The 12388-nt window shown below is 22.3% G+C and overlaps 2 protein-coding genes across 2 annotated transcripts in view; one reads left to right on the top strand and one right to left on the bottom strand.

The window, feature by feature from the left end:
- Positions 1–5789, bottom strand: part of LOC122506572 — a 24329-nt gene extending 18540 nt beyond the window's left edge. Inside the window, exon 1 of the mRNA XM_043618838.1 lies at positions 5671–5789. The gene's annotated coding sequence lies outside the window, so the exon portion shown is untranslated. The remainder of the gene's footprint in view (positions 1–5670) is intronic.
- The window catches only part of LOC122506571 (insulin-like growth factor-binding protein complex acid labile subunit), a 22306-nt gene extending 9989 nt beyond the window's left edge, over positions 1–12317 (top strand). Inside the window, exons 5-9 of the mRNA XM_043618837.1 lie at positions 1023–1284; positions 2410–2682; positions 5709–5954; positions 6288–6489; positions 11929–12317. Coding sequence (XP_043474772.1) covers positions 1023–1284; positions 2410–2682; positions 5709–5954; positions 6288–6489; positions 11929–12149 — 1204 coding nt within the window. The 3' untranslated portion in view covers positions 12150–12317. The remainder of the gene's footprint in view (positions 1–1022; positions 1285–2409; positions 2683–5708; positions 5955–6287; positions 6490–11928) is intronic.
- Positions 12318–12388: the final 71 nt, after the last annotated feature.

Raw genomic sequence — 12388 nt, 5'->3', positions numbered from 1 at the left:
AATTCTTTGCAGGAATTAAATTATTTTTAATCCAATTCAAATAAAATTACACGAAAGAATTTAATTATTTTCAAAAATTTCCATAAAATTCAATTTCAGCAAGAATTTAAAATTCTCTACAAAGAATTCAATTATTCTCAAAATATTTTTAAAAAATTCTATTTAAAAATTGAATTACTTTCAATGCATTTTTTAAACATATTCGTCAACAAAATTAAAAGGATTCAATTATTTTCAAAAAATAATAAATTTCTTGTGATGAATTCAATTATTTTGAATATACTTAATTTTAATAGAATTATTTAAAGAAATTCAATTATTTTCGAAACAACTTTAATTGAATTTCTCGGAAAATTTTTATTATTTTCGAATATTTCTATAAAATTCTTCATAACAATTAAATTATTTCTTAAAATTTTAATAAATTCTTCGAAACATTTCAATTATTTTTATAAATAGTAAAATTCTTCGCAATAATTCAATTATTTTTGTAAATAGTAAAATCCGTTGCAGAAATTCAATTCTTTTCATGAATAATAAAAATTTCTCAGGAATTCAATTATTTAAATTAGAATTTGCATAAAATTAGTCGAAAGAAATCAATTATATAAAAATTTTTATAAAATTCTTCGCAAGAATTAAATTATTTTTATAAATATTTAAATTCGTTGTAGGAATTAAATTTATTAGCAGGATAAGAAAGAAGTAAATATTTTTGATGAAAATTAGGAAAAAGTGAGAAAAATAAAATATAGAATGGAATTTTTGTCAGTTTTCTGAAGTATCTAAAACGTTTTTTGGTCGTCAAGTTTAATTTTTCAATAGCTACCTTTTTTTACTACTTTTCTTTAGTTTAAAATCTACTTTTTGATACTTTTCTTAAAATTAATTATCGAGTGCGAAGTCTGGAAATGCTATTTGTTTTTTTTAATTGAATTATTTTTATATAGAATATTTCATTTTTTATGATTTAAATGCGTAAAAATAATATAAGAAATCGGAATTTTTCGTTTTTATTTCAGAGATCTTAATCAACTCGAATTGCTTTTTATAAATTCGAACGAATTAACGTATTTGGACGGTGAATTACCATCGTCGGGTCATAATTTAAAAATGCTCTATGCCGCTGACAATAAGTTGACTCATTTACCACCTGAATTTCGTTTTCTACATCGACTCGAAACACTTTTCCTTCAACATAATCGAATCAAGAGTCTTGATGGAAACCTTAGTAAAGCGAGACGTTTGAAACTCTTGGAATTATCCTACAATAATATCCAAGAGGTAAGTATATCAAAAGCTTGACATTTTTTTTCCTATAAATTTTTTACCTTTTAAATAATTAACGATTTTTTTAATATAGAAAAAAGAAAGCAAAGATTAAAATTTAGTTTGAAAACTAAAGATTCTGGGGTGAAAGAAGAAGATGTAAATTTTATTAAAATGAGAATTGTGACGAATTGAATGTTTATGTTGATTAAATGCAAAACGTAACGAGTAACGACTAACGAGAGCGTGTATTTTGAAACGTTGAGGGCGTTGAAAGAAGAGAGCGTGCCGAGCATTAGCGCAATTACCCTGCATAACGCAATTACTGAATGGAGAATTTCCGTCGCGCGTTTGCGAGGTAAAATGCTTATTGGATTAGTGACTTATTAAACGACTTCCTCTTTTGACTTATTGACCGATTAATACGCCACTATATGACATGCATCGTCACTCCTTGAATTGAAGACTCGGTTTATTATTGACGCTGATTAAAATACGAGTATACCTATACGATAATAATAACAATAATAAAAATAATGGCAAATAAATGCGCTCGCTATGCTTCATTCAACGATTTCAGAATTGATCATTAAACCGTTAACTTAATTACTTGACTCGAGTTTTAATATCTGCGACGTCACTTTTTTTCTCTCTCTCTCTCTGTATATAATGTTTTTTTACCTTCAAATTGAATTCGTAAGGGAGAACATTTTTCTATTCATTTTATTTCTTTTCGTATAGAATTTTAATTTTAATTCGAAATTTTTATTATTAAATAAATTATTAAAATAATGGAAAATTTAAATTTTTTACTTTGAAATAAACAATAATTTATTTGAGAGTAAATAACTAGACAAAATAGTTTATTTAATTTCCAAAACAAAAAATACAATAATCGTAATAAAATTATTTTTTTTTCGTCAATTTTTAAATAACAGAAAAGAAAAATATTTTTCATAGAGAGAGAGAGAGAGAAAGAATGGAATTTTAAAATCAGTTTTCAAGAAATCGGTAATCTCGGAGATTACATATTTTTTTTCTCACCCATTAAAATAGATTTTTTTTTTTTTGATGAAAAAAAACTTATATGTATGTATTTATGTTTCATTTTAAAAAAAAGAAGTGTTGTATTCTCTAAAGCTGACAGATGAGGACTTTGTCGAAGTGGAAAATCTTGAGAATCTTGAGTTGGGTCACAATTCATTGAAATCACTGGGTGGCGATGGCAATGAAAGTGGAGATGGCGGTGGACACAGTGCCCTTTATCCATTGAGATCATTGAGATCTTTAAATTTGACGCACAATGAATTGCGTAAATTTTCCTTTGCTTCTTTACGCGGATTACGAGAACTTCGTTTACTCGATTTATCCAACAATAAAATCGATAGATTACTACGAGGGAAGCCTTCGGAGGTTCGTTATTATTTTTCTTTTTCACTATTTTTGCGCCTGCACTTGAGTGTGAAATTTTTACAGACTTCGCATTCAACTACTATTTAATACTTTCTTACCATTACTATTTGAATGCTTCATTTATAATTGTGACACTAAAAACTAATTTTTTCTTCTTTGAGAATTTGTTAAAAAAAAATATTTATTTTCTTCAAAATTAATCCTAAATTAAGGAATTTAGTTTTATTATAATGATGGAAATTCTTTTAAACATAGTTTCAATTTTGAAATTTTTAACGCAATTCTTTGAAAGAATTCAACTATTTCAAAAAATACCAAAATTCCTTCCAGAAATTCAATTACTTTCGAAAATTAAAAGAAAAAATATTCTCATCCACATTTCAATTATCTTTATAAATATAGCAAAATTCTTCGGGCGAAATTCAATTATATTCAGGAATTTTTATATAATACATTGTAAAATTCAATTATTTTCATAAATAACAATATTCATCAGAAGAATTCAATTATTTTCAAAATAAATAAAATTCTTCGTGAAAATTCAATGATTTTCAAAAAATCTAAAAAAAAATTGTCAACATTTCAATTATCTTTTAAATGAATAGCAAAATTCTTGGATAAAATTCAATTATTTTCGGGAACTTAAAAAAAAAATGCATTGCAAAATTCAATTATTTTCGTAAATAATATAGTATTCATCGCAAAAATTCAATTATTTTCAAAAATTTTAATAAAATTCATGGCAATAAAATTTTAATTATTTGCAAATATTTTTCTTAAGTAATTCAATGATTTTTAAAATTCTATTTTAATAAAATTTTCCAAAGGAATTCAATTATTCAACAAAAAATTTTGATAAAATTCTACACGAACATTCAATTATTTTACAAAAAAATAAAAATTTCACAGGAATACAATTATTTTTAATACAATTTTAATAAAATTTATCGAAAGAATTCAATTACTTTTTAAACATTTGAAAAAATTCAATTATTTTCAATAAAATTTTAATTAAATTCATTAAATAAAATTTGCAAGAATTCAATTATTTTTAAATGTATTTTCAAGAATACAATTCTTGGCAGTAATTCAATTATTTTCAATGTAGATAATATTAACAGTATTTCTCAAAAGAATTCAATTATTTTTAAACATTTTTAGAAAATTCTCTTTATAAGAATTGAATTATTCTCAATACAATTTTTGAATTAAATTCTTTCCAAAAAGTCAATTATTTTTAAAAATTAAAAAAAAAATTTCGTCAACATTTCAAAAAGAATTCAATTATTTAAAAACAATTTTGACAAAGTTCTACACGAATATTTAATTGTTTTCTAAAATACTGAAAATTCCATGCAGGAATTTAATTATTAAAAATTAGAATTTGCATAAATCCTCGAAAAATTGAATTATTCTTAAAAACGTTATTAAAATTCATTGAAGGAGTTGAATTATTTGAAAATTTGCTAATTAAGTTATGTATAAGAATCCAATTTCAAGAAATATTCAATTCTTCAATAAATTAATTAATAAAATAATAATAAATTAAATATAATATAATAAATTGAATAAATTCAATTATTTTCATAATTAATCAAATTCTTTTCCGAACTACAATTATTTAAAAAATTTTTTCAAAAATTCTTGGCAAAATTCAATTTTTAAAAAAATTTTAACAAATTTTTTGGCAAAATTTCAATTATTTTCAAAAAATTTCCTCAATTTCATATGAATTCTATTATTTACAATTTTTTTATAAATTCCTTTTCAATAATTTAATTATTTTTAATAAATAATAAAAATTTTGACAGGAATTGAATAATTTTCATGGATAGTAAAATTCTTTTTAGGAATTCAATTATTTTCATACCTAAATAAAACTCATCGCAGAATTTCAATTATTTTTAATACAATTTTAATCGAATTCCTCGAAAAATGTATTTCTTCTTAACAATTTTATTAAAAACCGTCAAAAGAAATCAATAATTTAAAAATGTTTTGATTAAATTCTTTATGAAAAATCAATTTCAAAAATATTTAATTATTCAATAAATTATTTATTTTTGCATTTAAATAATTGAATTCTCGTAGAATTTTCTAATAAAAATTGATTCAAAATTGAATTTTAGTTAAAATTTTAGATTTTAATATTTATTATTAAAATTATTCAAATTCAAATAATATTTGAATATTAAAAGCATTATAGAATGGATTTTTAAGAAATTATTGAATTTTGAAAAGGTTTCAAATTAAATTTTTTAAAAACTCTTAATTTTTCATACTTATAACCAAATTAATTTATTTGAAAAAGTTTAATTGCATTTTTTTTTAAAACTTATTTGATGTTTTTATTTTCTAATATATATTTCATTGAGAAATTTCCAAATAATCGAAATTTTTGGTAAAATTGAATTGTAAACAAATGAATTTAAAAATTCTCAAAAAGAACTTTTTCAAAAATTATTAAAGATTTGATTTAAAGAAGAATTTTTGTTTAAAAAAATTCTAGAAAATACGAATTGAATTAAAATGATGAAAATAATTTTGAAACAAATTGTAGTAAAAATATTCCTATTATATAGAAATAACTTCTTCATGTTTTATTATAAATATTCTTATAAGTTATTAAATTTCAAAAGCATTTGAATTTGAATGTTTTGAAGAATTTGAATTGCTACGAAAAAATATTATTAATTAAATATTTATTTAGAAAAGAAGTTATTGATGTTTTCGAATAATTTGACAATCGTTTTTAATAAATAGAAATTTTGTAAATAAATTTAAAATTTTCTTAAACAAAATTCCCAGAGTTGTAAAAATAGTTTTAAAAAATTGTATTTTATTTTCCACCAAAGAAAGAAAGTGAGAAATTTGAGTGTGGTGAAGGTGATTTTTTTTTTCGCCAAGTGGAGCGCGAAAATATTGTTACGACTCATTGTCAGTATATATATATGTTGGCTGTTGTAATAAAATAAAAGATAGTTTTACCTGGCGTTAAAAAGAGGGCTTACAACTGTTTTTTGCAGAATCTTGTTGAAGAAGAAGGCGACGAGACGGCTGGCGCCAGTATCCAGGATATGAGATTACAGCATAACGAGCTGCGAAGCCTCGAAGGCTCGTTATTTGTTGGTATGAAGGAATTACAGAGACTGAACCTCAGCCACAATGCACTCGGACCAACGATCGGACCTCATGACTTACGTGGCTTGGAAGGCCTTCGAGTTCTTGATCTTTCTCACAACGAACTCATCACCCTCGAAGACACTTCCGAGGTGATGAAAGTTTCTTCTCATTTACTCCTTTTCTCTCTACTTGAAAAATTTATCACATTTGACATTTTATTATTATTTTTTTCTTTTTCTTGCAATTAATTTCTCGTTATCAATAAGAAATTATCCTCATTGTTCTTATGAATGAAAATTACGTTGTAATTGGAATTATTTTCCAAATTGAAAGTCTCTTGAGTTTTAAACACGTTCAAATGAATGCAATTTATTTATTGAATTTCTTTTTTATTTTCAAAATTTGTAGATTTGACAATTAATTTTCCGATAATTCTTTTTCAAGAGCGAAAAATAAAATTCTGAATATTTTCTTATCAACAGACGTGGCTTCCGTTATTGGAAGAATTGAATGCATCACATAATCGACTAGTCACACTTTCGGATCGAGACTTCCAGGGATTCCCTGGTTTATGTTGGGCTGATGTTAGCGCAAATCAAATTCGTTCCTTAATACCGGAACTCGTCGCTAATACTCGATGTACAGTTCATGGAGTGCCTGATGTACTTCGTATTTATTTACAAGGTAATTAACATAAACAATTTCATTTTTATTCCATTATTTAAATAGTAGTTAAATCTCTAAAATATTTAAATAAAATTCCAGGCAGGAATACAATTATTTTCGCATAAATAATAAAATTCTTCACAAGAATTTTCAATTATTTTTCCAAATAATAAAATTTTTCACGAGAATTTAGTTATTTTTAAATAAATAATAAAATTTTTCACGAGAATTTAGTTATTTAAAAAGAATGAAATAAAATAAAATTATTTTCAAAACAATTTTAATTGAATTCCTCAAGAATTCAAATATTTCCATAAAATTCAATTATTTCCTAAAATTTTAATAAATTCTTCGAAACAATTCAACTTATTATTTTTATAAATACTAAAATTCTTTGCAGAAATTAAATTATTTTTATTAAATCAATTTAAATAAAAATACACGAAAGAATTTAATTATTTTCAAGAATTTACAGAAAATTCAATTTCAACAAGAATTTAAAATTCAAATAATTCAATTATTCTCAAAATATTAAGAAATAAATTCTATATATTAAAATTAAATTATTTTCCATGCAATTTTTAAATACATTCGTCAAAAAATTGAAAGAATTCAATTGTTGATGAATTCAATTATTTTCAAAACAACTTTAATTGAATTTCTCAAAAGAATTTAATTATCTTCAAATATTTCTGTAAAATTCTTCAAAACAATTCAATTATTTCCTAAAATTTTTAAAAATTCTTCAAAACATTTAAATTATTTTTATAAATCGTACAATTTTTTTTGCAAAAATTCAAATTATTTTGAATAAAATTTTGAAAAAAATTTCACGAAAGAATTCAATTATTTTCTAAAATATTTAATAAAGCCTACTAAAGAATTAAATTATTTTCTTAATGAGCAAAATCTTTGCAAAAATTCAATTATTTTCAATAAAATGTCACGAAAGAATTCAATTTTTTTCTTAATTCGTTATAAAAAATTTCAAAAGAATTCAATTATTTTGATAAATAGTAAAATTTTTTGCAAGAATTTTAATTATTTTCAAAACAATTTTAATTGAATTCCTCAAGAATTCAAAAATTTCCATAAAATTCAATTTCAACAAGAATTTAAAATTCTCTAAAAATAATTCAATTATTCTCAAAATATTTTTAAAAATTCTATATAAAAATTAAATTATTTTGAATGCAATTATTTCCTAAAATTTTAATAAATTCTTTGCAGAAATTAAATTCTTTTCAAAACAATTTTTAATATAATTCCACGAAAGAATTTAATTATTTTCAAATATTTACATAAAATTCAATTTATTTTTTAAAACTTTAATAAATTTTTCCGGAACAATTCAATTATTTTTGCAAATAATAAAATTTTTCACGAGAATTCAATTATTAAAAAAAAAATAAATTAAATTCTTCGCAAAAATTCAATTATTTTCATAAATATCAAAATTCTTTACAGAAATTAAATTATTTTTTAAAAAATTGATAAATTCTTTATAAGAATTAATTTTTGAGAAACATTAAATTATTCAATGTATTATTTATTTTGGTATTGAATTGAACTTTCTAATAAGAATTGATTTAAAAACGAATTTCAGTGAGAAATTTTAGACAATAATTGAATATTAAAAGCTTATTAATTAGAATTAAAAAGAATTTTTTTCAGAAATGACTAAAAGATTATTAAATTGAAATCGTTGAAAATTTTATTTGTTATAAAACTGCAATAACATTTAAATTTTTACTTTGAAAAATTATTAATTTATTTTCTTAATTCCTAGTGAAGAATTTAAATTAAGTTTTATTAAATAATTTTATTTGTTTACTTTTAAAAATTACTTTTAAATACTAATTGTATTTTTTAGGACAAAAATTTAGAAAATAATTGAATTTTTCAAAAATTTCGAAGCAGAATTGGAATAAAAATAAATATTTTTGATTGAAATCAGTTACAAATTTTTGTGAATCGACTAAAACATAATTTTTTTTTTTTTAAATTAATTTTCGATAGCTACTTTTTGATACTTTTTTTAAAATTAATTATTGAGTGTAAAGCCTGTATGAAAAAATGTTCAAACAAAAATTTTATTTACAAAAATTCTGGAAAATTAAGTGAAACAAAAAGAAAGAAATATTTAAAACTTTCTTATTATTATTGAAGAAAATGGAAAAAATGTTTATCGTTTACAAAATAAATTATTTGACGGAGGTTAATAAGTATTGTAAACAAACATTTTTTTCCACAACAAAATATATGTGAATGTCATTTTATGAGTCAAGGTTTTTTCGGATCAACTGAAATCATTGATCCAGTTAAATCGTTGACAAAAGTCAGTATTCAGCAATTGATTTATTTCATGTTTTTATTATGTACGCGAGAACTTGAAGAGAGAAAATTTAATCTTGTTTTTATAAAGAGGAAGTGAAATAGTATTTTTTTTCCATGTAAATAATTTTTCTTTATTTTGCCACCGCCTGAGATGTATTTTTATTCGAAACTTCTAAAAAAAAGAATTGCTTTTGTTTTTATTTATGAATATTTCCAAAATGTTAAATTTTTAGTATTTTTAAAGTAAAAGAAAAAGGCTAGAAAAAATTTAATTGCATTTATTAAATTCTTTTTGTTTTTTTTCTGCCAGCGTATATAGAAAGTTTTCAATTATTTCAACGAACGCCCGAAGATATAAATTATACTATTTATTAATCGACGCTGTGGCTGTCAATTGACTTTTTCATACTTTAGGTCACGTGGAGTAAACGAGCATTTAATGTCCATTGATTATTTCTGATTATAATTGAATATTGTTTTTTTTTCTCTTCTTCGGTTGTAATTGAAATTTTGTAATTTTGATTTAAACGCAAAACTGTTTTTTTTAAATATATTTTTATACGCTTTTCCTTTTTTTAAATAATTTTATTCCTTTTTTTTTATTAATATATTTTACTAAAATTTAATAAATATTTAATATTTAATGCTTTTCGAAATTATTAATTGAATGCTTTTTCTTCTTTTTTAGAGAAACGCAAAAAGATCATTGAATATGGCAGTTATCGAATTGTAGTTGTCATTTTGAATAATAATTAAATTTAATCTGTTCATTCGTAACTCACATGATCTGTTTGGGTTCTTCTCGCGCGTTTTCACCAAGGCGTAATACGCGCCAATTTTACTGGGGACGCTAACAATTAATAAACGAGTTGTAAGGATGGAGAAGAACAAGAAGAAGAAGAAGACGATGATAATGTTGTTGATGATGATGATTATGATAATTGTGATGATTATGATTATGAAAAAGAAGATGAGGAGAATCATCATCATCTTCTTCTTCTTGTTGAGTTGGGAGCCCGGACGAGTCGATGGAATAAATTACTTGTTGATAAAACGTTCAAGTAATTCTCTGCTTGTTGGAAAGAGAACGTATTATTATTATTTGTTACATGGCGTGCGATAACCCGCAATCTAGACGCCAACGTTCCTAACATTTTATTAGTCTTGTCTAGGGTATGTCGGGGTGTTGTCTTATTTATTAACATTCATATTATAGACAACAAAAATTCTCCCTTTATTTTTACTTATTTTTCCCCCTTTTTCAAAGTCGGCAAAAATTTTCCGAAATAAATTTAATAAATTTTAAAATTTATTTATTTTAATATTCAAATCATTATCTAAATTTTAACTGAAATTCATTTTTAAATCAATTTTTATTAGAATTTCTATTTGAATTCCAAAAAAAATACAAATATAAATAAATTATTGAATAATTGATTACTCATTAACAATTAAATTCTCTTAAAGAATTTTATCAACAAATTTTTAAATAGTTAAATCCTTTGGACGAATTTTAATAATATTTTTAAGAATAATTCTATTTTTCGAGGATTTTGATTAAAATTGTATTAAAAACTAACAAATGTTACGAGCGGAACGTGATTTTCAATTTATTTATTATTTATTATTTTCAAAAATTTTAATATAATTCTTTGCAAGAATTCAATTATTTTTATAAATCGTACAATTTTTTTTGCAAAAATTCAATTATTTTGAATAAAATTTTTAAAAAATTTCACGAAAGAATTCAATTATTTTCTAAAATATTCAATAAAGCCTACTAAACAATTAAATTATTTTCTTAATGAGCAAAATCTTTGCAAAAATTCAATTATTTTCAATAAAATGTCACGAAAGAATTCCATTTTTTCTTAATTCGTTATAAAAAATTTCAAAAGAATTATAAAATTTTAATTAATTTAATTTTAATTCAATTTCAATTATTTTTAAATATTATAGTAAAAATCTTTGCAGGAATTCAGTTATTTTCAAAACAATTTTAATTGAATTCCTCGGAAGAATTAAAATATATTCAAATATTTCCATAAAATTCAATTATTTCCTAAAATTTTAATAAATTCTTCTAAACAATTCAACTATTTTTATAAATACTAAAATTCTTTGCAGGAATTAAATAATTTGTAATCCAATTCAATTATTTTGAATACACTTAATTTTAATAAAATTCTTCACAGAAATTCAATTATTTTCGAAACAATTTTAATTGAATTTCTCCAAAGAATTAAATTATATTGAAATATTTCTGTTAAATTCTTCAAAACAATTCAATTATTTCCTAAAATTTTAATAAATTCTTTAAAACATTTTAATTATTTTTATAAATAGTAAAATCGTCGCAAAAATTCAATTAATTTTATAAATAGTAAAATTCTTTGCATGAATTCAATTATTTTTAGAACAATTTTAATTTAATTCCTCGAAAAAGTTTCATTATTTTCAAATATTTCTATAAAATTCTCCATAACAATTTATTTATTTCTTTAAATTTTAATAAATTCTTCGAAATATTTCAATTATTATTTTTATAAATAGTAAAATTCTTCTTAATAATTCAATTATTTTTATAAATAGTAAAATCCTTTGCAGAAATTAAATTTTTTTCAAAACAATTTTAATAGAATTCCTCGAAAGAATTTAAATTTTTAATTATTAACATAAAATTCATTTATTTTCTAAAATGTTGATAAATTCTTCGCAACAATTCAATTATTTTTATAAATAGTAAAATTCTCTGCCAGAATTCAATTATTTTCAATACAATTTTAATAAAATTCTTCTTCATAAAACTCAATTGCTTTCAAAATTTTCAAATAAAATTATTAAAGAAACTCCATTAGTTGAAAAGAATTTAAAGAAATTCTTTAAAAGAATTTAATTCGGATTTTTAAAAATTTTAATACAATTCTTGAAAGGAATTCTATTATCAAATTTTTCATAAAATTCTTTGCAACAATTGGATGATTTTCAATACCGGAATTGCCGTAACATGTACTTTATTATTATTAATTACTATCTTGTTTTTGTTTTTTTTACTCAAAAAAAAAAAAAAAATTTTTAATAATTTTTATTTCCATGCGCATATTTTCTTTTATTTTCCAGACAATCCAGTATTGTGTGACGCCGGCTTGGCCGATTTAACAGTGGCACTGGAGGTAAATCACGCGAAAGTTTATGGCTTTGCGAACGATTGTCCAACAACGCAGACGATAACAATGTCGACAGAATCGACAACTTTGCCACCGTTACCGCCAACTCTTTTCTTAGCGGCTGCAGCTGCCGCTTCCGGTGGCAATGTTTCGTTTGCAGCGACCCTCGAGTAAAAGCAAAAAAAAAAAAAAAAAAAGCGAGGAAAATTTTTTTGTTATTTAACGCGAAGGATTATTTTATTATCCAAGGGGTAGGCTAGAGCCTAGGGATGATACCCAAATGTCCCCAAAAAATAAGACCCACATTTCAAAAAAAAAAAAAAAAAAGAAAATCACTCGCTTCAAAGACGACTTTACTCTTTATTATCAAGAGCTAAGAGGCGATTTTTTTTTCTTTCTGAAACGCAGAATTC

This window comes from Leptopilina heterotoma, unplaced genomic scaffold (assembly GCF_015476425.1).
Source record: "Leptopilina heterotoma isolate Lh14 unplaced genomic scaffold, ASM1547642v1 Lhet_42, whole genome shotgun sequence".
In the NCBI taxonomy this organism is placed as follows: Eukaryota; Metazoa; Arthropoda; class Insecta; order Hymenoptera; family Figitidae; genus Leptopilina; species Leptopilina heterotoma.
This window is presented reverse-complemented; position numbering and strand designations above follow the sequence as displayed.